This window comes from Peromyscus eremicus, unplaced genomic scaffold, assembly GCF_949786415.1.
Source record: "Peromyscus eremicus unplaced genomic scaffold, PerEre_H2_v1 PerEre#2#unplaced_1692, whole genome shotgun sequence".
NCBI classification, from domain to species: Eukaryota; Metazoa; Chordata; class Mammalia; order Rodentia; family Cricetidae; genus Peromyscus; species Peromyscus eremicus.
This window is the reverse complement of record NW_026735927.1, coordinates 30305-53897: the sequence shown is the minus strand read 5'-3', so window position 1 is coordinate 53897 and position 23593 is coordinate 30305. Positions and strand designations below refer to the sequence as shown.

Below are 23593 nucleotides of genomic sequence, written 5' to 3'. Positions count from 1 at the left end.
AGGAGGAGGAGGAGGAAGGAAAAAGTCTCACCTTCTCGGAGGCACTGGTCCCTTTGTGAACGGCCTCATCTAGGACAATCCCAAACACATCCCGGAGCAAGGCCTCCACAGCCATGGGATCCCCATCCAGGGCAGTGAGTGGTCTTGAGGCAGCCATCAGGATGAAATCTGCAAGCAGAGTGGAACGGTTCCTCATTCAGCCTGTGTGCCCCACTGGACCCAACATGCAAGACTTTCTACTTGGTAAAGGGTCCAAGGTCCTGGCTAAGTACAGATGAGGGCAGGTGGCAGCATCCAAGGAGAAAGCCGGTGGCAGCAGGAAGGGAGGGAACGGCAACCAATGCTAAGTAGGCGGGATCGGCGGCCACCGTCTACCTAGGGCAGAGACATAACACTTACCTTTCTGCCAGGTCTATGTTCAGATGAGCTGGTGACAAGATACACCATGAATAACAGGACCAAGACAGCGGAGAGTAAAGCCAGAAGTCACATGGCCATGGCATAACTCTCATGACCCTTGCCCGGATGAGAACTTTTACAGATTTGGGACAGGGACAGCTGGCTAAGTGCCCTGAATAATCATTAGCTGACAGAAGAAGGGTGGGGGCATGAAGAGCAAGGCAAAGGCAGGTGGCACATCTACCTCAGGGAGGGGATCATGAGTGAAGAAAGGGATTCACACTGTGACTTTAGTCCAGGGAACGGGGGCAGGCTCGAGGAAGGCGAGGCAAACAGCCCAGGAAGGGCCTGAGTGTGAGAGTCAAACCATTCCACTTCTGAGACTGCAAAACTATTCTAGTTTCTCCTCTTTTTTTCTTCCTCTCCTCCTCCTCCTCCTCGTTCTCTTCCTCCTCTCTCTCTCTCTCTCTTTCTCTCTCTCTCTCTCTCTCTCTCTCTCTCTCTCTCTCTCTCTCTCTCCCCCGACAGAAGGTTTCTCTGTGTAGCCCTGGTTGTCCTGAAACTTGCTCTGTAGCTGGCCTCGAACTCACAGAGATCCACCTGCCTCTGCCTCCTGAGTGCTGGAATTAAAGGTGTGCTGCACCACCACCACCCAGCTAATTTTCTTTTTCTTCTTCTTTTTTAAGGTTGCATGTATCCCAGGCTGATCTCCAACTTGATATGTGGCCAACAATGATTTTGAACTCATCTTCCTGCATCTACTTCTCAAGGGCTAGGATTATAGGAATGAGCCACACCATACCCAGTTTATATCATCCTGGGACTCAGACCCAGGGCTTTCTACCTGCTAGGCAAGCACTGTACCAACTGAGCTACATCCATACCCTAGCCTTGGCCATTGGCTAGGCAGGAAGTATAGGCGGGACAAGGAGAATAAAGCTGGGAAGTGGAAGGCTGAGTCAGGGACACTGCCAGCCGCCGCCAGGACAAGCAGCATCATGTGAAGATGCCAGTAAGCCACGAGCCGCGTGGCAAGGTATAGATTTGTGGAAATGGATTAATTTAAGCTATAAGAACAGTTAGCAAGAAGCCTGCCAGGGCCATACAGTTTGTAACCAATATAAGTCTCTGTGTTTACTTGGTTGGGTCTGAGCGGCTGTGGGACTAGCAGGTGAGAGAGATTTGTCCTGACTGTGGGCCAGGCAGGAAAACTCTAGCTACAAATGGCGTCCAACGTGGTGGCAAGAGTTTCCACCTAAAACCTGAGAAAAGATTCTAAAACGGAGCTAAAAACAGCTTCCTAATTGTCTCTCTCAAATGAGCGGAAGCTGCCGATTTGAGCTACTTGTGGGTTCCTAAAGTGCAAGCTTGACCTGCCGTATGGTGGGAATGAGGCCTCTGCAAGTGGAACATTAAGCTGCATGGTGGATTTAGCCTTTGCTAGTACTAAACAAAAAAAGAGGTTTCTGGGCTACACGCTGCTTGGATAAAAGCATAGACCCAGGACAGCTCCCAGAGCTGGCGGAAAACGTACCACCGCCATGTTGGGAAGCTGAGGTGGGCGGAGCCAGCAGCCACAGCTGCTGCAGTTTAAAGCAATAGATTCACAATAAGACAGATTCAGATGTAATAGTTTACAATGTGTGTAAAATATACGTAGGCTTGAAAGAGACAAAAAAGGTGATATATACAGTTACAGAAACAAATACATAGTTTTAAAAAATAAAGTCTTTAACGAGACAATAAAATTAATATAAAAAATAAGCCACGTAAAGATGAATATTACACAGAGAAGGACACAGAAGCTTCCAGTCTGAGGAAAGAAGACCAGCTGAGAAGTTGGCCAGGTGAGGTAGCTGTGGCTTGCTCTATCTCTCTGATCTTCCAGCATTGACCCCAATAACTGGCCTCGGGTTTGATTTTATTAAGAACTTTTAAGATTCATGCTACACTGTACCAACTGAGCTACATCCACACCCTAGCCTCCTCCATCCCCCTTCTCTTTAGATGGAGACTCAGGCACAGCCCAGGCTTTCCTTAAAACCAAACTCCTCCTGCTTCAGCCTCCAAGAACTGTGGTGAACAGGCCTATGCTGTCAAGCCTGCTCTGTCCTGGCTTCTGAAGTCCTCTCACAGGAGACCACGTTGAGGAAGTACTGTGTCACACAAGCATGCTCTCTTGCCATCCATGCTAGGAATGAGACGGCCCCTGCCCTGACAGAGGACACAGACACTCATGCAATAATAGTGTAGGGCCTGATGGATCCTGACCCTAAGTGTCCTCAGAATTCAGAAAAGAAGTCCCAGGAGGCTGAAGTCTGGGGAGATCTGTGATGGAAGCGCAGCTGAGACTTGAGTCTGGGCAGAAGAAACAGAGCAGGTAAACAGGAGATGAGAAGCACTGGAATAGAAGGAAGACCATGAGCTACTAAGGGGATGAGCAAGGCTGGTTAACTCAGGCAGGAACTGGCCAGCTGGGACGCAGGAGCAAAGGTGAGTGTGTTACGGCAAGCCTTAAATATCAACCAGACCCAGGAATCTAATCTCACCCTGCAGAAAATGAAGTCACTACAGGACTCTGTAGCAAGTCTTATAATTAAATTGATGCTGACAGCTAGTTGTGCTGGTTCAAGTCTGAAACCACAACTGGAAACAGAGGCAGGAGGATCATAGCAAGTTCCAGGCCAGTTAGCACCACATACAAAGACCCTGACTAGCAAAGACAAAAACAAAACAAGAGTTAGAATGGGAAAGATGAGCTAGGTGGTAGTGGTGAACACCTTTAATGCCAACACTCTAGAGACAGGGGCAGATGGATCTCTGAGAGTTCAAGGCCAGCCTGGTCTACAGAGCTAGTTCCAGGACAATCAGGGATACACAGAGAAACCCTGTCTCAAAAAAAAAATTATATATATGAAAATTGATGTTTTCAGCTGATGTGTGTAGGCCCACTACTACAATCCTAGTGCTTAGAAAGTTGAGGCAGGAGGATCACTATGAGTTTGAGGCTAGCCAAAACTACATAGAAAGCCCTGTCTTAAAAAAAAGGAAGAAAGAAAAGAAAAAAAGGAAGGAAGCAAGCAAAGAGAGAAAAGAAAGGAAAAGAGGGCTGGAGAGATGGCTCAGAGGTTAAGAACACTGGCTGCTCTGCTAAACGTCCTGAGTTCAATTCCCAGCAACCACATGGTGGCTCACAACCATCCGTAATGAGGTCTGGTGCCCTCTGGCCTACAGGCATACATACAGGCAGAACACTGTATACATAATAAATAAATAATTTTTTTTAAAAAGAAAGGAAAAGAGAGAGAAAGAGCAAACTGGGTGGTGGCCTATGCCTTTAATCCCAGCACTCGGGAGGCAGAGGTGCCAGTCTCGTCTACAAATCGAGTTTCAGGACAGCCAGAGCTGTTACACAGAGAAACTTCTCAAAAAAACAAGAGAGAAAGAGAAAGAGAAAGAGAGAGAGAGAGAGAGAGAGAGAGAGGAGAGAGAATGAGAATGAATGAATGAATGAATGAATGAATGAATGAATGAATAAATATAAAACATGCTCAAGAGGCCAGTTTTTGGCAGCAGGACGCAAGGAGAATTGATAGGCAAGGAGCAGACTACCCCAGGTTTGGTCATTCTCTGGGTTACACTGCTTCTGACAAGTCTCTGTTGAAGATGAAATGGAAGACTCAAAGATGACCGTAGAGTTCTGTACTTGGGTGACTGGAAAAGTTATAACCCCAGGGCAAATGAGAAGGCAAGAGGAAGAAACTGGAATGAAAGTGAAGGAGAGACTTCCTGCAAGTGTCCATCCAAGTGAAGCCTTCTTGAGACAGAGATCTGCCCTCGGGGAAGGCCCAGCTAGAGCTCCAGGGAACTGAATCTTTGTAATGCTCAGAGGACGGTCACTGAGGTTTGAGGAACCCCAGGAGAGCGCAAGTGGGTCTGAACACAGCCACTTTCCTGAGTGCAACTGCTCAGGCGTAAATCCACTGTCAGCATTCACTGGGCCTCACGCTGGCATTCACTGAGACACTCAGACATTTTATGAGGGCACTGGGTCTGGAGAAGTGGGAGCACTAGCCAGGATGTGAGATGGGGGGGGTCAGTTCTTCAACACCACTCTGCCAGCTACCCCACCCCAACAGTGGCTAACACGGAGTACAAAGGTCAAAAGACTAATTAAACAGGCAAACGGGGCTAGGGTAGAGATCAGAGCTTGTCTACCACATATAAGACCCTGGGCTCCATCCCCAGCACTACAAAAACAAACAAGATATGGGTGATCTCATTAGTATGCACAGAACTTCCTCACTGTTCTTTAATATAACAGCTTTATGGAGATACATTTTAAATACCACAGAGCACATCCCTTTATCCAGGGTTTTAGTATAGCCACAGACTTGAGCAAGCACCACCACTACCTAACTCTAGAACCTTTTCCTCATCCCAGGGATAAACTCACTGCCAGTCATGGTTCCTCCCACCCAAACCTCTGGCAACCACAAACCCACCTGCTGTCTCTACAGACTTGCCATGCTGTGCATGTCCCTTCCTCCCCTCCCCAGACAGAGTTTCTCTGTGTAGTTTTGGTGCCTGTCCTGGATCTCGCTCTGTAGACCAGGCTGGCCTCGAACTCACAGAGATCCACCTGACTCTGCCTCCCCAAGGGGCGTGCGCCACCATCACCTGGCCTGTGCAGGTCTCTTAAAAAGCAGCATACACTATGTGGGGTTTCCTAACTGGCTTCTTTTACTTGGCACATTGTTTTAAAGACCGCAGCATGAGGCAGTATTTCACTCCTTTTCATGACTGGCTCATACTCTTTGCAGGTACATTATGTACTTCACTTGGCCATTTGTAAGTTCCTAAATATTTCGATCACTTTTGCCATTTGGCTATGATGAATAATGCTGCTATGAACGTTTGTGTACAAGTTTTTGTGTGGGCATGTGTTTTCAATTCCCCTGAGGACATACCTGGCCTATGTCCTCAGACTCACATGCTGAGTCACATGCTAACGCTATGTTTAACCTTTTGAGGAATTGCCAAATTGTTTTCCAAAATAGTTGCCCTTTTACAGTTCCCACCAATAACCTATGAGGACATCAGTCTGTCCACCTTTGCAGAGACTTGTCATCGTCTGCCTTTTTTTTTTACCATAACCAGCTGCATGTTTGGTAAGGCCAACATTCATAAAACTTGTACCAATGTACGAAAATGTGGACAACAAGATGGCTCAGTAAGTTAACGGTGCTTGCCACCAAGCCTGACCTCCTGAATTTGATCCGTGGACCCCACATGATAGGTGTAGAAAACTGACTCCTGTAGAGAAGTTGTCCTTCGACCTCTATGCACACATGCACACACACACACACACACACACACACACACACACACACATTAAAAAATGCCATTGGGACCAGTGAGATGGCTAAAGGTGCTTGTTACCAAGCCTGATGATCTGCATTTGATCCCAGGAATCCAAACAGTGGAAGGAAAGATCGATTTGCAGAAGTTGTTCTCTGAGCAAACAAACTTAATTAGGAATTACATTTTTTAAAATGTCTTAGTATGGCTGGGCGGTGGTGGCGCACACCTTCCTTTAATCCCAGCACTCGGGAGGCAGAGCCAGGCGGATCTCTGTGAGTTCGAGGCCAGCCTGGGCTACCAAGTGAGTTCCAGGAGAGGCGCAAAGCTACACAGAGAAACCCTGTCTCGAAAAAAAAAAAAAAAAAATGTCTTAGTAAATGTCCAGGCCCTTAGCTTCAGCAAGACAGAGTGACATACAACTTCTGAAATTGAGGAATAAAAACTTTTGAAATTGAGGTGTGTAGTATTTTACTGCAGTAATGTACTACTGTGAGGCCCTGATTTGACTCCCAGCACAACACATACACACACACACACACACACACACACACACACACACAAAATAAATAAATAAAATAGACAGCTCAGTACAGTTTTATATAAGTAGATCAGTCAGTTTTTTTTTTTAAGTTTTTATTTATTTATTATTTTTATGTGCGTTGGTGTGAAGGTGTCAGATCCCCTGGAACTGGAGTTACAGACAGTTGTGAGCTGTCGTGTGGTTGCTGGAAATTGAACCCAGGTCCTCTGGAAGAACAGCCAGTGCTCTTAACCACTGGACTGTCTCTCCAGCCCCGCGTCAGTCAGCTTTTATGAAGCACTGGCACATGTCAGAGCCCTCTGCCCCGTGCGAGCACAACTACAGATGGCCTTCTGTTTGTCTGTCTGTTTTAGAAAACAGGGTTCTGCTGTGTGGCCCTGTCTGGCCCAGCACTCATGAGTTGAAGCAATCCTCCTGTCTCAGCCTTGTGAGCACTGGGACTTTAGATGCATATTCTTGTGTTCAGCTTTGTTTTGCTCCATTTTTGCAGTGCTGGGGATAGAACACAGGGACTAGGGTTCAATTATTCCTAGCACCCACGCTGACAGTGATTACAGTTGCAGGAGATCCAGTACCCTCTTTGGCCTCAGGCACTGCACACATGTGCTGCACATATATACATGCAGGCGAAACAACCATACACATAAAATTAAGTGTTTTTTTAAAGAGAGCAGACAGAAATAATACACCCTTCAGCCTGCATGCTCAGCACTCAGAGAGCCCACATCCATCCCTTACAAAGGCCAGGGTCCCCAAACCGTGCAATGGTACCACCCACCATTTCACTATCAATTAACAATCAAGGTAATACCTCACAGACATGTCCACAGACCAATATGATTTACACAATTCCTCAGAGGAGATTCAGGTATTCTAGGTTATGTCAGGTTAACAAACGCAATCATCACAACAGTGCCTCCAAATTTTTATATATATATAAAATATATATATATATTATATATATATAATAATCTCACCTTACTTATACTATTAAAATAAAAGTTACTTTAAGATTGGGCCAGGCGTGGTGGAGCACGCCTTTAATCCCAGCACTCGGGAGGCAGAGCCAGACGGATCTCTGTGAGTTCGAGGCCAGCCTGGTCTATCAAGCAAGTTCCAGGATAGGCTCCAAAGCTACACAGAGAAACCCTGATTTGAAAAACCATAAAAATAAAAAATAAAAATAAAATAAAAAACTAGAAAAGATTGAGAAGGGTTTGAGTGTGGTAGTGCACACCTTTACAGATCTCTGTGAGTTCAAGGCCAGAGTGGGCTGCAGTGAGACAATGTCACCTAAATAAATAAATAACTAAATAAATAAATAAATAAATAAAGATGATGATGATAATAAAAGTGGTTAAGGAGGGGCTGGGGAAATAGTTTTGTGATAGGCAAGGCCCTCAGTTCAATCCCCAGCCCCACAAAACAAAACCAAAAAATTCCAAAGTATATTAACTGCCAGGCTCAAGGAATGTCCCTTGTATATCATTTTATTTCCCAACTTCTTTATTCACTACCATCAAAGGTCTAAAGGATGGCAAAGGGAGCCAGGGAGCTGGTTTCTATTACGCAACCCATGCTGGCTCTCAAGAGAATGGGTTCAGCTTGTTCAGCAAACATTGACTGACTGTCTACTTCTGCCTCTTGGCTGGCACTGCCCCAGGGGCTGTGTTTATCCTGTGGGTTCCAGCTAGCAGCCAGCAAAGGAACCCATCATGCAGACTGAAGGCAAAATCATGTAATGGAGTGGGCACTCACTCCAGAAAGGCAGGACTGTACAGTCTGGACAAGCGGCCAGTCCAGGCTTCCAGGTGAAAGCACAGATGCCGTCGTCCTTCGGGAAATGGTGGCGAGGACACACACTCATCAGGAACTATCACAGCACTGTTTGCTTAAGTGATGGAGTGAAGCTGTTACACAGAGAAGCCCTGACTCAGAAAAACAAAAACAAAAAGTGATGGAGTGAGCCTGAGAGTCTGACTGAGGCACACTATACCAGAGGAGTCTTGCCTAAGGGCAAAGAGATCTGGACAGCTAGGTACTGGGGCCTTTGAGATGGTGCGGCAGGTAAGGGCCTTCGCTCTCAAGCCTGGTGAACTGAGTTTTTCCATCCCTGGACCCAAATGGTAGAAGCGGAGAACTGACTCTCAAAAGCTGACCTCTGGTTGGAAGGTGGTGACATATGCCTTTAATCCCAGACAAAATTTGGGAGGCAAGGGCAGGTGGATCTCTGTGAGTTCAAGGCCAGCCTGGTCTACAGAGCAAGTTTCAGGGCAGCCAGGGCTACACAAAGAAACCCTGTCTCGAAAAACAAAACAAAAAATTTGTCCACTAGCAGGGCATCGTGGACTTTGTCTTTAATCCTAGCACTTGGGAGGCAGAGGCAGGCAGAACTCTGAAAGTTCAAGGCTAGCCTGGTCTACATAAGTTCCAGGACAGCCAGGGCTACAAAAACACATTGTTTTTGAAAGAATTTATGCTCTGACCTCCACTTGTACACATATGTACTCATACACACAGGTACAAATAAAATAAATATATATACATGTTTTAATGGAAAAAGTTTAAAAATTGGCATAGCTATGCTATACAACAGAATGGTTCCAAACTTCGGCACAATTAAAATGGAAATAAAACGAAAAACAAGGAGTTAGTCAGGTGGTGGTGGCACACACTTTTAATCCCAACACTCAGATTCAGAGGCAGGTGGATCTACAGACCAGTCTGGTCTACAGAGCAAGTTCCAGGACAGGCTCCAAAGCTGTACCACAGAGAAACCCTGTCTCAAAAAACCCAAAAAAAAAAAGAAAGAAAGAAAAGAAAAGAGAGAAAAAGAAACCCTGCCTCAAACAAACAACGCCCCCCCCCAAAAAAAAAAAAAAAACAAGGAGTTGTAGGCTGGAGAAATGGCTGTGATAAGAGCAGTTATTGGTCTTGCAGAGGACCCTGGTTTGGTTCCCAGCACAGGACCATGTATAACTCCAGTTCAAGGGGTCCCAACACCCTCTTCTGGCCTCTTAGGGTACTGCACACATATGATGCACATACATACATGTAGGCAAAACTTTCATACACTTAAAAACTAATACACATATGATTAAAAATTAAACCTTAAAAGTATTTAGTCACAATCAAATACTCTTAAGTAAATGTGAGAAGATAACTACCTAAGGAAGTCCACTGTTGAATTATTATCATCTTTTTGTTGTTGTTGTTTGTTTCTTCCCCAAGACAGAGTACCATATAGCCCAAGGATGACCTTGAGGTTCTGATTCTCCTGCTGAAAGGACTCTAGCCAGCTCGAGCATGGCAAACATGGCTCTGGCAGGCCTAGCCCTTCTCCCTCATTCCCTCTGCCTTCCTAAAAACTGTTAGATTACATTCATAAAGCAAGCCACCAAGGTCCATTCCCTTATTTGTCCACTTCCTCCTCCTGAGGCTGACTACCAAGGTCCAGCTATCAAAGTACTGAAGTCTAGCAATCAAGACTCACCTAATTAACACGCTAAATTAAAATTAAACACCTCATCCCAACACAGGGTTTCCCTTTTTACCTTTATAAACTGCCATTTGCCTATGGGTCTGTCTCCTCTTGATCCAGAGGCAATCCTTTGTCCCACTCCAGGACAAATGCCCCTCCCCCCATCCCCCCCTTCCCTTCCCCTTCTCTCCCATACTCTATCTCCTGTCTTTGTCTCTTTTTTTTTTTTTTTTTAAGATTTATTTATTATGTATACAGTATTCTGCCTGCGTACCAGAAGAGGGCACCAGATCTCATTACAGATGGCTGTGAGCCACCATGTGGTTGCTGGGAATTGAACTCAGGACCCCTGGAAGAGCAACCAGTGACCTCTGAGCCATCTCTCCAGCCCTGTCTTTGTCTCTTATTCCCTGCCCTTTGTCCCTCTGGGGCAAATAAGTCTCTTTTGTGCTGAGAACTTGGTCTTGGTGGTCCTGAGTCGATACTGGGCCTTTCACCTGCTTCTACCTAACTCCCAAGTACATGGATCACGGCCCCTTCACCAGGAACTCCTGCTGTCTGCGGTGGTTTGCCTTGGGTGATTTTTGTTTAGTTTCATTTTGTTTTTGTTTTTTGTCTTGAGACAGTCTCACTGTGCTGCTTTGCTGTTCAGGCTTCTGAATTTCTGGGTTCAAGGGATCCTCTTGCTTCAATCTCTCAGGCAGCTGGGACAACTGGTGTGTATCATCTCACACAGCTTTTGTTGTGAAACAATTCTGAAAATATGAACTTGCACTCAAATGTCAAACATGCACTGTCTGCTGTTGGGTTTGTAACCCAACACTCAAGGCTGAGGCAGGAGGAACTTGGGAGACTTTGAAGCCAGCTTGAGCTACAGCCTAAGGTCCTACCCCAAAAACAGAAAGTAAAATATACTTTCTGGCACATTATAAGTGATGAAAAAAACACGTACTGGGTGAAAACATATTTGTATGAATTCAGAAGAAGTGTCACGGCACAGAGGTCACCAAACCAGTAAGACTTGGGGAGTGGTGGAGAGTAGTAGAGAACTCGGTAGCTGACTGTCTAAATATGCCAGGCCATGGATTCCATCTATCCCCAGCACCAAGAATATAATAGTAGGGGCTAGAGAGATGGCTCAGCAGTTTAGAGCATTGGCTGCTCTTCCAGAGGACCCAGGTTCAAGTCACAACATCCACATGGCGGATCACAACTGTCTGTAACTCCAGGTGGTTCATAGGAGTCTCCAATAACAGTTTCTAGGTATTCTACGCCCTCTTCTGGCCGCTAAGGACACCAGGCACTCAAGTGATATACAGACATACATGCCGGCAAAACACTCATACACACATAAAGATAAAAATTTTAAATGTATAATAATAAAACAATGATAAGAATGATTATCTTCAAGAGCATGACTAGAAGAAAAATTAACCATTTTCTTATAATTTTGTATCCTGTAGACTGGCAATGGATAAGCTGCCTGTCCTGGATCTTGCGCTGTAGACCAGGCTGGCCTCGAACTCAGAGATCTGCCTTCCAGATGCTGGACTTAAAAGGTGTTTGTCACACTTCCTTGCTTAAACTAATTTTAAAAAATGTGTTTAGTGTGTGTGTGTGTGTGTGTGTGTGTGTGTGTGTGTGTCTGTGCAGGTTCAAGTGCCTGTGCACACCCGGAGGTCAGAAGAAGGTATTTTATGTCCGGCCTATTACTCTGCCTAGTCCTTTAGAAGCAGGGTCTCTCCTGCAACCTGGGGCTCCAATTCCGTTAGGCTGGAAACCAGCAAGTCCCAGAGTCCTCCAGTCTCCACCCTCCTCAGAGCTGGGTTTACAGGCATATTCCCATGACCAGGTTTGTTACCTGGCTGACAAGATTCAAGATTTTCTCAAGATTTCCCAGCAAGCACTCTTTTGTTGTTGTTGTTTGGTTTTTCCAGACAGGGTTTCTCTGTGTAACAGTCCTGGCTATCCTGGAACTGGTTTTGTAGACCAGGGTGCCCTCAAACGCAGAGATCCACCTGCCTCTGCCTTCCAAGTGCTGGGATTAAAGGCGTGCGCCACCACCGCCCGGCTTCCCAGCAAGCACTTTTAACAGCTGGTCCATCTCCCCTGGGCCCCAATTTGTTTTTAAAACGTTCCTGGTGACATTTCTCTCCGTTGTATGTCAATTTTAGGGTGATCCTAAGAGGACATGGAAATTACTTTAATGGTCTAAAATGTGCAGGGCTATGATTAGGAAACCTTATCTTTTTTCATTATAGACTTTTTTTTTCTTCGATAGTGTCTTGCAGTCTCCTAAACTCACAAGACAGCAGCTAGAATAGAAACTAGAACTTCAGTGGAATTCACGTTTCCTTCTGCTAAGCGTGCACTTCGAGTATTCCATATTTTAGTTCCCCCTTTTCAAATGCAGCCTGGCCCAGGGAGCAACATGCATGTTCAAGTCTCCAAGAAGACTAGTCCACCGAAGGGGAAAAGGCCTTTTCCTGCACGGAAGCCTAGGTTAGATCACCTAGAATAGGGAGGAGAGAAACTAACGAGTCTGGCTCGGGGCACAAGGTTGCGGGACCGGAGCAGGGCGGTCTTGGGTACTTGGAGAACGTCTCCAGGACTCATACTGGGAGTGCGCTTTAGTGTGTACCGCAAGGCTGCGCAATGATTTAATTCTTGTCCCCACAGCCTGCAGGTCTGCGCCGGACAGCAAGCTCCGGTCACACAAACCTGACCAAGTGAAACGAAAAGATAAGGGGCACGAACTGTTCTATTTGGGGCTCCGGACTTAGGAGCACCAGGAGAGAGAGATGGAGGCGTTCCAGGAGCCAAGCAGCGCTACCCAGCGAACCCTCTCCAAGAACACTCAGCCCCTTGCAGACTCGCGGAGCGAGCCGGGTGCCTGCCCTCAGTCAAGATGGCGGCCGAGGCGCCACCGCGCCACGACGCACGCGCGCCCCTTCGCACCACCCTCCTCCGGTCCTCCCGGCCGCCACCCCTCCCACCCGCCAGCTGCAGCGCTCCGCGCGTCCCCAGCCTCACCCCTTTTCGGCGTCCCCCTCCTGTCCAGGCTCCCGGGCCCGGAAGTGGATGTGGCCGCTCGGCAAAGGAGACGAGGGGGAGGGAGAAGTGCTTCCGGGGAAACGGGCCCCGGGTTGGTGTTTGTAAACTTGCCTCGGTCCCGGCGCGGGCAGCGGCGGCCGCGGGCTTGGCACGGGGTGCTCGGGGCCCGGGGGAGGCGCCGCGCGGCGGAGGAGACGGCGGGAGGCCGCGCCGGGCAGGTAGGCGCGCGCCGCGGGGAGGCAGCGTCGAGCGGGCGGACGGCGGCGCCTCAGCAGCTCGCAGGCCGTGGGGCGCCGCGCGCGAAGGGGGAGGGGAGCGCGGCGGAGGAGGGGCGCGCGGCGGAGGGAGGGGGCCGCGAGGGGAGGGCCGCGGCCGCCCCCGCCCCGCCCGCCCCGCCCTCCCCGCCGCCGGGGTGAGGGGGCTCGCCGGGAGGGGGCGCGGGCGCGAGCGCGCACGTCGCGCGCGGCTCGCCCGCCCCGGGGCTCGGCCCCGGGTCCGCGCGCTGCGGCTGCTTGCTTGCAGAGGAGCACGCCCGCCCTCCACCTCCGCGGCCGATCTACGTACCTTCGGGCGGACGCGGAGTAACGCTCACGTGCGGGCGCTGCTGCCAAGTCGGTGTCCGCCAACCACCCCGGCGCTCGGCCGCGGCCCCCCGAGCTTCCCTCCACCGCGGTTCTGCCCGCGTCTGTGGAGTGCCAGCCTTGCAGGCCGGCCCACTCGGCACAAAAGCCTCAGAGGGCCTCCGCCCCCTTCTTCCGTTCCTAAGATGGCAAATCTGAGCGCGTACTGTGTTGGCAGAGGCTCCGTAGGAGACCCAACTTACTTTTACTCCTGTTGGCTGCTCCTCCTGGCCTAGGAGGCCAGTTTCTTCTACTGACCTAGAAAGAAAGCGCTTGACTCATGTCCTCCTTTTGAGCTTCAGAGCGCCCAGCAGAATAAGTTGAGAGAGCGTCACTTACTGTATGGCCTGAGGATGTTGCACTTAAGGGCCTCGTCTCCCTTTCTGGTTTCAGGTTTCTGGAGCAGACCTAGAGCTTCACCAAGAGAATTCAACTGGGAAACCAAGACTGATAGACTCTCGCTTCTTCAGGCAATAGGCAGAAGTCAGAGACCTCGGATTTTTGCAACACCTGTTTTCCCTTTGGAGGACACTAAATTCTTTGAGAAGACAAAGGCTGTTCAATATGGCAGCTGAACAGAAAGGACAGGAAGGAGCCATTACTGAGATTTGGTGACAGTTCTTCAAACAACAGTGTCTTAAGGAAAGCTGGATAAAGAACTTCTGAACTTTGGGGTTCATTAAGTGAAAAGTCAGCATGGCTCAGGTAAAAAGCTCTAGCGTCCTCCTTCAAGACCGTTCACTGGGAAGCCTGTTTGCAATGTCACTCTTGAATTCTGCCTTAGCCAACAGTATTGACCATCCCCAGTGAGCCGAGCTCTGTATTAAACACCAGGGGGAGATCTAGAGGAAGGAAAGGAGACAGGCCTCCCTGCCTTCAGGGAGCTTCCAGTCAAATGAAGGAGGTAGGCTATACCACATCACAGGCACTGCTGGGCCGTTGGCACAGTACCTTGTACTCAGTGTACCTCTGGTACGTGGAGCACTTGGGCATAAGGGAGTGAATAGTCTGGTGAATGCTTCATTTGTTTTTTTTTTTCCAACAGGAATTTTATTGAGCTCCTGTTACATGCAAGGCATTGTGCTTGGAATACAAAGATGAATAAGATTGTCCTTGTCCCCAGTAAGCTTCCAGGCTAGTGGGGGGGAGGGGAGGGATGGAAAGACAGTCTGTTATTTATTTTTATATTCACAATGCCTTGCATAATGGCTGGCTGGTAGTAGAGCCTCTGCGTCTGTTGACTAAAGGAGTTTGCAATGATGGAAGGGATGTTACTGCAAAGTGGTGCTTCTGCCTGCATGGAGGAAAGAAAATGAAGCCTGAAGGACGCATAGGATTTTGCTAAATAAACAAACAGAGAAGGGCATTCAGACAGAGGGACTGCATGGGCACAGACTTAGAGACGTGGGAAAATGTGATGAGGTCCAGGGTACTACCTGTAGTTTGGTAGTTAGGTAGTTAGGGAGCAAAGGATTAAATGGGGCATCATTAGGGAGACAGGGTAAATAAGGATGAATGGGGGAGTTGTTTTCTGGAGAAGTCAGCGGAGTGTGGCCCAAGGGCTTTTTGTGCCTTCGTAAGGAATTAGATGCTACTCTCTAGGGAGTGGGAACTCCCTCAAGAATGTTCAACAGCGGAGTAAATGTCTTTGAGAAGATAGTTGTCACTGTGAAGGTGGCAGATGGATTGGAAGGACAAGAGGGCCTGCTATAGTCTTCTGAGTGGATAGCTGCTGCGTGCTTCTCTGAGCTTTCTTTGAGGACACCTCCTGTACCAGTTCACCAGGATGGCAGCCTGATTGTAGTGGGATTGGCTTTCTTCCAAGTGCCGCAGCACACACGGCTTCTCCTCCCCGGCAGAGTAGAGCCTCTGGATTTTGTCTTTCTTTGTCTATGTGCAGCTTAGTCCACAGCGTGGTGTTTACTGTTCTGCTGAGCATTTCACATCAGTCTCAGTCTCCTCCATCCTGGGAGGGTAGGCATTCTGACAGGCATTTCACATGTGAGGGAAGCAAGGCTTCAAAGAGAGAGAGACTTGCCCAAAATACACAACCCAAACAGCAGAGCTAAGATTTTTAACTTTGGACTAACTTTTATGAATTATTTCTTAAAGCACCCCTGTTTAATTAACTTTTTAAAACTTTATGTAGTGCACACACATAAATGGCCTAAATAAAGTGGGAGCAGGGGGAGCAGGTGTGGTGGCGCACGCCTTTAATCTCAGCACTTGGAGGCAGAGGTAGGCAGGTCTCTGAGTTCAAGGCCAGCCTGGTCTACAGAGTGAGTTTCAGGGTGGCCAGGGCTATACAGAGAAACCCCTGTCTAGAAAAACCAAAATAAATAAATAAATGGCCTAAGTGGTCAAAAGAAGCTGTATATTCAGCTCCAGAATCGAGGTGATTTAGGTTTTCTGTTTGCTGTAACTGACAGCACTTAGGAAATTTAAAAGCTAAAGTGAGAAATAGCCTGATAGAAAATGTAGTTGTTGCCAGACAGTGGTGGCGCATGCCTTTAATCCCAGCACTCGGGAGGCAGAGGCAGGTGGATCTCTGTGAGTTCAAGGCCAGCCTGGTCTATATCGAGAGTTCCAGGACAGGCTCCAAAGCTACACAGAGAAATACTGTCTCGGAAGAAAAAAAAAGAAAGAGAAAATGTAGTTGGCACCAGCAAGGTCTGCCCATCTGAAATTGGCTTTGAATCTGAGCACTACTGGGGACCACACTGCTTAGCGGTTAAGAGCACTTCACCCAAATTCAGGTCCCGACACCCACATCAGCCAGCTCACAACTAACTTCAGCTGTAGGGGATCTGACACCCCTTTCTGGTCTCCTTGGGCACCTGCCCACATGTGGCACATGATGCATGTGTGCATACACACACATAAAATAAAAAGTAGTAGTAAAAATAGAATCTTAAATAGAAGAGGAGTCAGCAAGATGGTTCAGCAGATGAAGGAGCCTGCTGTCAACCTGACAACCTGAATTAAATCCCCAGAAGCCACATGTGGAGGGAGAGAACTTCTGGTCCTCTGATCTCCACTGTGACACTGGCATGAGCACACACACAAAATAAATAGGTAAAGGTAATAAAAATAAAAGAATTCGGAAGAAAGACATTGCTAGGAATCTCCAGTTTCAGTGGGTCAGACAGACCTCATACCTGCAGTTAAAGCTCAGAAATGCCTTAGGTAATATGTGGCCACACACACTATTTGGTACAGTAACCACAAGTGTTGATGCTGTTTGATTATTAACTTGATCTGTGTTTCATTGCTGTGGGATGCAAAGAGGGCAGCAGTTCTTGGTGAGACAGTTAGAAAGGACTTGAAGGAAGCAAGGCTTGATGGTGAGGGAGTTGTTCCTGGAGAGAAGCAGTTTGTTGCTGGGTGTAGACGGTAGCTGTGTGGAGGATAGCAGCTTGTTTTTGTCCTGTCCTGCCAGGTGACCTGACACCTCATCTCCTTTCAACTTAGGCAAGTCTTCTGGCTTGTGAAGGCCTAGCGGGTGTGAGTTTGGTTCCCACTGCAGCCAGCAAGAAGATGATGCTGAGCCAGATTGCCAGCAAGCAGGCCGAAAATGGCGAGCGGGCAGGTAGCCCTGATGTGCTGAGGTGCTCGAGTCAGGTACAGCACTTGAGTCCTTTGTGGCGCCTGGGGGTCGGGTGGCCCGAGCTCTGCCAGGAGGCCCCGAGCTACGGCTCCTCCCTGCTTTGTCTTGTTGCTTCTGTTAGGGAAGTGGGGACTGGGGTCCAGCTGGGAAAGAATGAGTGTGGGTGTTTGGAGAGTTGAGGAAGGTGCTTGTACCTACAAACTCCTAGGCCAGGAAAGACCAAGAGGAAGTGGATTGTGGAGAGGAAGCAGGTGGTTTACTCTCCTTTATAAACTGTTTGTCGAGAAACAGCATTTGGTTTCTCATCTTGTGTTCTGAGATGGACTGTAAGTTTAGATTTGGTTTGTCTTCGAAGGGCCACCGAAAAGACAGTGATAAATCCCGGAACCGCAAAGACGATGACAGCTTCACTGAGGCCTCTCATTCAAAAAAGACTGTTAAAAAGGCAGGTAATGGGGTCAGCCCCCGAACTCACAGTTTGGTAATGGGTCATCTCTTTCTTATCACCATGGCGCACGTTTTTCTGTAGTGAGCTTGTGCTCTGGTTTCATCCAAGGCCACTCTGACAGTTGCTGTCCACCCCTGCTGACCGTTCTTGGTACAGGTGGCGAGTGTGACGTGTGCTCTTGTGGCAGGGGCAGGCCAACCCCACCTCATTCATGCTGAGCGTTAGCTGTGGCAAGACAGCTGGTTCACCCAGTCTATCTTCTTCTCTTCATGACTTTTAGCCTCAGGGATATGACAGGAGACAGCACCTTTCACAGTATCAGAGAGGCTCTTTGTCCAGCAGCTGGGATTGGACCCAGAGTAGAACAGTCTCTAGGAAGAGGGCAGAGAGATACCTCTATGACATGCCTGATTGTTGCCCCCAGGTGGTGGTAGTGGAACAAAATGGCTCTTTTCAAGTAAAGATTCCCAAAAATTTTATTTGTGAACACTGCTTTGGAGCTTTTAGGAGCAGTTACCACCTCAAGAGGCACATCCTTATTCACACTGGTAAGTCTCTTGCCTGTATTCAAGCTTGCGTTCAAATGGGGGAGAATAGGCTGTAGCTTGTATTCCAGCTGGGTTTGTTTTCCAAGAGAGCATTAGAAGTGGAGGCAGAGGATAAGTTGAATGACACAGAGGGATTGCATGGCTCTGTGTCTGGTGTCACTGAGACCAGCAGTTTGACATGTTTATGATCACTAAGGTGTCTGGAAGACAGCTGGAATGCAGTCCCTACCATAAACGTCTCTTGGTACTCACTTCTTTTTGCCTCTGGCCAGGTGAGAAACCATTTGAGTGTGATGTATGTGATATGCGTTTCATCCAGAAGTACCATCTTGAACGCCACAAGCGTGTACACAGTGGTGAAAAGCCTTACCAGTGTGAACGATGTCATCAGGTAAGGTTTGCCTGTCATCCGCCCTGAAACACATCGAGTTTCCCTTCTCCCAGAAGCAGAGTCAGTCCCTTCCTGGCTGACAGAGGGGCCTCCATAATACAGTTAGCACCTCAAAAAGAGGCACATCGCTGACCTTACAGGGCTAATCATGCGGACTGCTTGTTAGAATATCGTAATATCATTTATTTTTGTTTGGTTTGGTTCAGGGTTTTTTGTTTGTTTTGTTTTCCTTGAGTCAGGGTCTCACTGTGTACTTCTAGCTGTCCTGGAACTCACTATGTAGACCAGGCTAGCCTCAAACTCACAGACATCTGCCTGATAATTTCATTTCTTGAGTTCCTGTTCTGTGTCAGGTACTGTGAGAACAAACTTGACAGGATTTGAGGAGTGCTGGGCATGTTTTGATCCCATTATCTCATAGGTAGCTGTGTTGTCTTCCTTTCACATAATGGGGAAATAAGTTCAGGGAAGTTAATTCTCCCCGCACAGCAGGTAAGAGTGGAGCTGATATTTAGTCCAACTCCAAAGCACCTCCACTGTGGAGGAAGCGATGTACCCTCTGCCCTGGGGGTCCAGTGTCTGATCTGATGAGGATGTAAGTGTGAGGACCAAGCCAGACACAACAGGAGATGAGAAAGGACAGGAACTGATATTCCTGGGTGCTCTGCTTAGAGTCTTAGAATGCTAGGCTGAGAGCTGCTGCTGGTGGTGATGGCATGTGGCTCTAAACCAGCATCTGAGAGGCACCCTCTGCTGCCCGTAAAAAGTTTAAGTTCAGCCTGCGTGGTGTGAGCTCTGGTCGCCAAGCCAGAACACTAGAAGGTAACACCATGAGGAGCCTAGCACACACTGTGATCCCAGCACTCAGGAGAAGTAGAGCAGGAGGACCACAAGTTCTAAGCCAGCCTCAGTTAAGCAGCAAGGCCTGTCTCGAAGAAATACAAGGTTTCCACTCTGTCCTTTGGTCCAAAAGTGTTCAAACCTAAGATAAATATGTGATGAGAAGCTGGTGGTGTGCATCTCCGTGGTGAGTCTTGGCAAATGTGTCCTCCCCTGGGGTTGATCTCCGCTCCGGCAAAATAAACAAGTGTTTGAGGAGGGAAGCAGCTACGCTGTGTTGGGTGCTCTTAACCTGTTCCTTCAGGTAAACAGACAGGGTCAGGGCTGTCAGGGAGCTTGCCCATTGTCACATGACTAAATGACAGAACCAGCATTCCGAGTCCAGGCCCTCTGCTCCAGCACTGGCTTCTTGTTGTTGTTAACGTTTATTGTGTGTACATAGTACAGCACAGGTGTGGAGGTCAGAGGACCGCCGTCTACTATGTTGGTTCTAGAGATCAGACTCAGGTCATCAGGCTTGGCGACAGGGGCCTTTACCTGCTGAGCCGTCTCACCAGCCCCACCTCCCCCTTTTTGAGATGGGTCTTAGGTAGTCTACACTGGATTCCAACTTCCTTTTAGTTTTTTCGAGACAGGGTTCCTCTGTGTAGCCCTATCTGTCCTGGAACTCACTCTGTAGTCCAGGCTGGCCTCAAATTCACAGAGATCCACCTGCCTCTGCCTCCCGAGTGCTGGGATTAAAGCCTTGTGTCACCATCGCCTGGCATTTTCTAACTTTCTGTGTAACCAAGGATGTTTGAATGTCTGATCTTCCTGCCTTTGGCTCCCGAGTGCTGGGATCAAAGGTGTGCACCACCATGCTCAGTGTATCGGGTACTAAGGATCAAATCTAGGGCTTCATGTGTACTAGGCAAGCACCCTACCAGCTGAGCTGCATCCCAAGCCCCTAGAACCAGCATTTGGTCCTTTCTGTTGTTTGAGACAGGTTCTGTCTATATAGCCCTGGCTGTCCTATAACTCACTATGTAGACCAGGCTAGCCTCGAACTCATAGAGATGCACCTGCCTCTCTGCCTCCTGAGTTCTGAGATTAAAGGCATGTGCCACCATCCCCAGCAACATGGGTGCTCCTAACCACTGTGTGCTCCTGCTGTGGGGATGGTAAGGGAACAAGAACATAGCATATGCCTTCTCTGTGAGGAAGGAACCTGCTAATAGGCGACTGAATTTCTCTTGGAACTTAATCCTTTCTCTCCACAGTGTTTTTCTCGGACAGACCGACTACTCAGACACAAACGGATGTGCCAAGGATGCCAGTCCAAGACATCTGATGGGCAGTTTTCTCTATAGACACGGGGCCCAGGTGGTGGGAGTGATGAGAAGAGCCCACCTAAGAGCACAGCCTCTGCTCTGATGGCCCCACCACCGCTCCCTCTGAACCTGTCCCTTCCTAGAGGAGTGGCCCCAGGTGAGCAGAGGAGAGCATCGGAGGACAGCGGCTCCAGAACCTCAGTTCTGTAAATAGTCGGAGACTATGCGGATCTCGGGAAAGTTCCACAGCATTCCTGGGCAGGGGAGCTGGTCCCTGGACCCTTAGCTGAGGTCATAGGTGGGACTCAGAGGTACAGGACCAAGACTGGAACGTTCCCACAACCTTGGACCTGAACTGGCAGCTGAGTGAAAAGGACTGAGGAGGGTTTGCTCTGCTTTTGTTTGGTTTATCAAGAGCAATTTCAGCAGGTAAACTGGGACACAGGTGATCTGGAGACGCACAGTCCTAAAGGACTATGACTGGTTAGCCGCTTTTTGTTACCATAGGCCTTTGGTGTTCCACAGCTCCACACATTACTTCCTGTTTGAACGAAAATAGGACCAGGGCTGGCAGCTGAGCTTGCTTGGACTTCTTACACACTGTGAGGACAAAAGGAGAAACTGGGAGGCACAGATGTGGGTTGGACAAGAAGAGTGGGCATACCTTTTTATCTGCTCACGAAGAGCAGTGTTGTGCCCATGGGTGTTCTCGTGGTTTGGGCAACACCAGTGCCTGACGGGGCCAGCCCAAGTGCCTTTGGGGGAGGCTGGGGTGGGGTAGCCCGCACAGCCCTTTTTTCAGGGCACTTGGTCTGGGTTATGGTTGTGGCTACCTCACTGTCCTTGACTCCAAAAACCAGGCAGCCGTTGAGCAGGAGTTATGGGTATCACAGTGGGCTGTCCCCTTGTGCCGTCTTAGAACAAGGATAGTGCAAGGTTTGCCAACAGCTGTTAGAGGCGCAGACGTGACGGCCCTGATGTGACTGTGTGACAGAGCCCCTTCCTGCCCAGGCCCTGCAACTGTATTCAAGTAGTGGAGTGGAGGTCTGTCTTCAGTCCCAAAGAACATGATCTTGGCTTCCTCCTTGGTAGGCATCCCTACCAAGGTGGAGGAGGAGGGCTGCTGCAGAGGAAGGACCCTAATGTCTGTCTTAGTGTTGACCTTACTCTGTTCCAAACCCTCATCTTGTCTGCCCCTGGAAAAGTGATGAGGTGTGTGTGTCTCTGTCTAATTTGTGGGTGCTTGTGTGTGTTTGCTTGGAAGGGATGAAAATTATTGAGCCAAATTTATTCGGCCACCAACTTGGAGGACAGAAAGCATAGAGCAGCTTCCCTGCCCAGACCTGAAGGGTGCGTGCCTGCCTCCCAGAGGCTGCTGAGAACAAGGGAGCCGAGGGGTTTTGTTTCAGGAAGATTTTTGGGTTGTTTTTTTTTGTTTTTTTGTTTGTTTTTGTTGTTGTTTTTAGATTGATTCAACAGTGTACTGCTTAGAGTGTTTCTAAGCCAGGGCTTATGAACATGTATTTTCTAAAGAGAAATAACTCCCTTCCTGCTAAAGAAAGGATCCTTAAGGGAGGTTTTGGATTTCATTGAGCACTACCCCACCCTGGGGGGCCGACTTCAGGTATAATCATGGAGACTGACCTGAGCACACGCACAGCTGTAGCTGTGGGTAGGAATCTGAGATGGCAGCCTCCAAGAAGTTCTTGCCTAGCAAATGAGGGCCAGGCAGCAACAGACTGTTGGCTGTGGCCTCTTCCAATGTGTTGAGGGACAGTACATCGAACCTCTTGGGTTGAAGTACTTCAGGGAAAAAGAAGGGAAGATGTTGCAACCTTCATCTTGACTCTGACAGGACCTGAGAGCCTTGGGTGAGGTGTCTGAGGATGCTCACGGCCCTGTGTTCCAGCTTCATGCTGTCCCTACATTCGACATGCTCTGGAACCTGCACTCAGTGCTTGATGCACCGTGTGGCCCCTGGCATCTCTGTGCACATAAAGCAGACCTTTGGTATTAGAGGGTTCTGCTGGGCTGGGCTTTTTCTGTCATTCAACTCTGGGAAAGGATACACTGAGAAAGACATCCTCCCAAAAATGCTTCTGGAAGTGGAATCCCTCCCTGCTACTTGAAGATGATCTTTTTGTGGGGAGAAATAGAAGAGTGACCCATGCTTCTTCATGTATGAATGTATGTACTGGGTTAGAGCAGGCCCTGCAGACCTCAGCTTCCTGCCTGAGTAGAGAGAACTTTGGGATGTATGTACAGATGGCCCTACCAGAACCACACTGCCAAGGCCTGGGTGTGAGAAGCTCAGCCTGGCAGTGGTTGAGGACAGACAGGCTCTGGGCGAAGAGTAATAGGACACCAAGGGCCCAGGAACCACATCTCCACCCCAGGGAAACCACAGACGGCTGCAAAGGCTCCTGGTGCTGATGCTGTACCTCTGCCGGGGTGGCCTGTTAGCACTGGACAGATGCTCAGGTGTGTGTAGACGGGAGATGAAGAGAGAGAGGGCAGGTGCTCAGAGATCAAAATGTGAATGTGGGGTTGGGTGGGGAAAGAGATACCAGTCCCCGGGTGGGCTCCTGTGCCAGCCCACATCCTGCCCTTGCTGGTGCCTGCCCTTCCCATTCGTCCCCAGCAGCTGCCTGTCATCACTTAGCTACTGATTGTGCTCCATGGCTTGACCCGGAGGGTTAGAGGAGTGGAGCTGCACCACAGTAACCCTCACCCCAGGTTCCTTCTGCCCCTGCCGTGGCCCTGGGCTTTTATCTTCAATTCCCCTCCTGCCATGCTCCAATTTTTTTTTTTTAAATATACTTATTTTGCTATGGGGGAGGGGACTATCAAATGAACAAGATCACTTTTAAATGGTAGTTTTTATAAGATGTTATAAACTTGTATCTTTTTACCATTAAAGTGCAGTGTATGTTCCTTCGTGATATATTTAGGATATTTAAATAAAAAGAATGGCGCTTTTCTACATTCCA

At 48.5% G+C, this 23593-nt stretch overlaps 2 protein-coding genes across 7 annotated transcripts in view; one reads left to right on the top strand and one right to left on the bottom strand.

Annotated features, from left to right (window-relative positions):
* Csad (cysteine sulfinic acid decarboxylase) overlaps positions 1 to 13680 on the bottom strand; it is a 26743-nt gene extending 13063 nt beyond the window's left edge. Inside the window, exons 1-2 of the mRNA XM_059253123.1 lie at positions 13404 to 13680; positions 32 to 168 (exon numbers count right to left, since the gene is read on the bottom strand). Coding sequence (XP_059109106.1) covers positions 32 to 157 — 126 coding nt within the window. The 5' untranslated portion in view covers positions 158 to 168; positions 13404 to 13680. The remainder of the gene's footprint in view (positions 1 to 31; positions 169 to 13403) is intronic.
* Positions 12859 to 23593, top strand: Znf740 (zinc finger protein 740). Of its 6 annotated transcripts, none has more exons than XM_059253119.1 (7): positions 12859 to 13057; positions 13853 to 14363; positions 16931 to 17080; positions 17422 to 17511; positions 17939 to 18062; positions 18335 to 18453; positions 20553 to 23593. In XM_059253119.1, exons 2-7 carry the CDS (start codon positions 14355 to 14357, stop codon positions 20640 to 20642), a joined length of 582 nt encoding a protein of 193 aa, XP_059109102.1. In that variant the 5' UTR covers positions 12859 to 13057; positions 13853 to 14354; the 3' UTR covers positions 20643 to 23593. The 6 variants fall into 6 exon arrangements, with proteins under 6 accessions (XP_059109102.1, XP_059109101.1, XP_059109100.1 ...); XM_059253121.1 differs by lacking the exon at positions 12859 to 13057 and adding an exon at positions 14505 to 14581 and having other exon boundaries at positions 13416 to 14164; XM_059253120.1 differs by lacking the exon at positions 12859 to 13057 and adding an exon at positions 14505 to 14581 and having other exon boundaries at positions 13416 to 14363.

Excerpts from the sequence above, each read along its gene's own strand:
- Znf740 (XM_059253119.1), top strand. Across the intron at positions 17,081-17,421 it reads TGCTGAGGTGCTCGAGTCAG|GGCCACCGAAAAGACAGTGA; the intron begins GTACAGCACTTG and ends TTGTCTTCGAAG. Across the intron at positions 18,063-18,334 it reads GCACATCCTTATTCACACTG|GTGAGAAACCATTTGAGTGT; the intron begins GTAAGTCTCTTG and ends GCCTCTGGCCAG.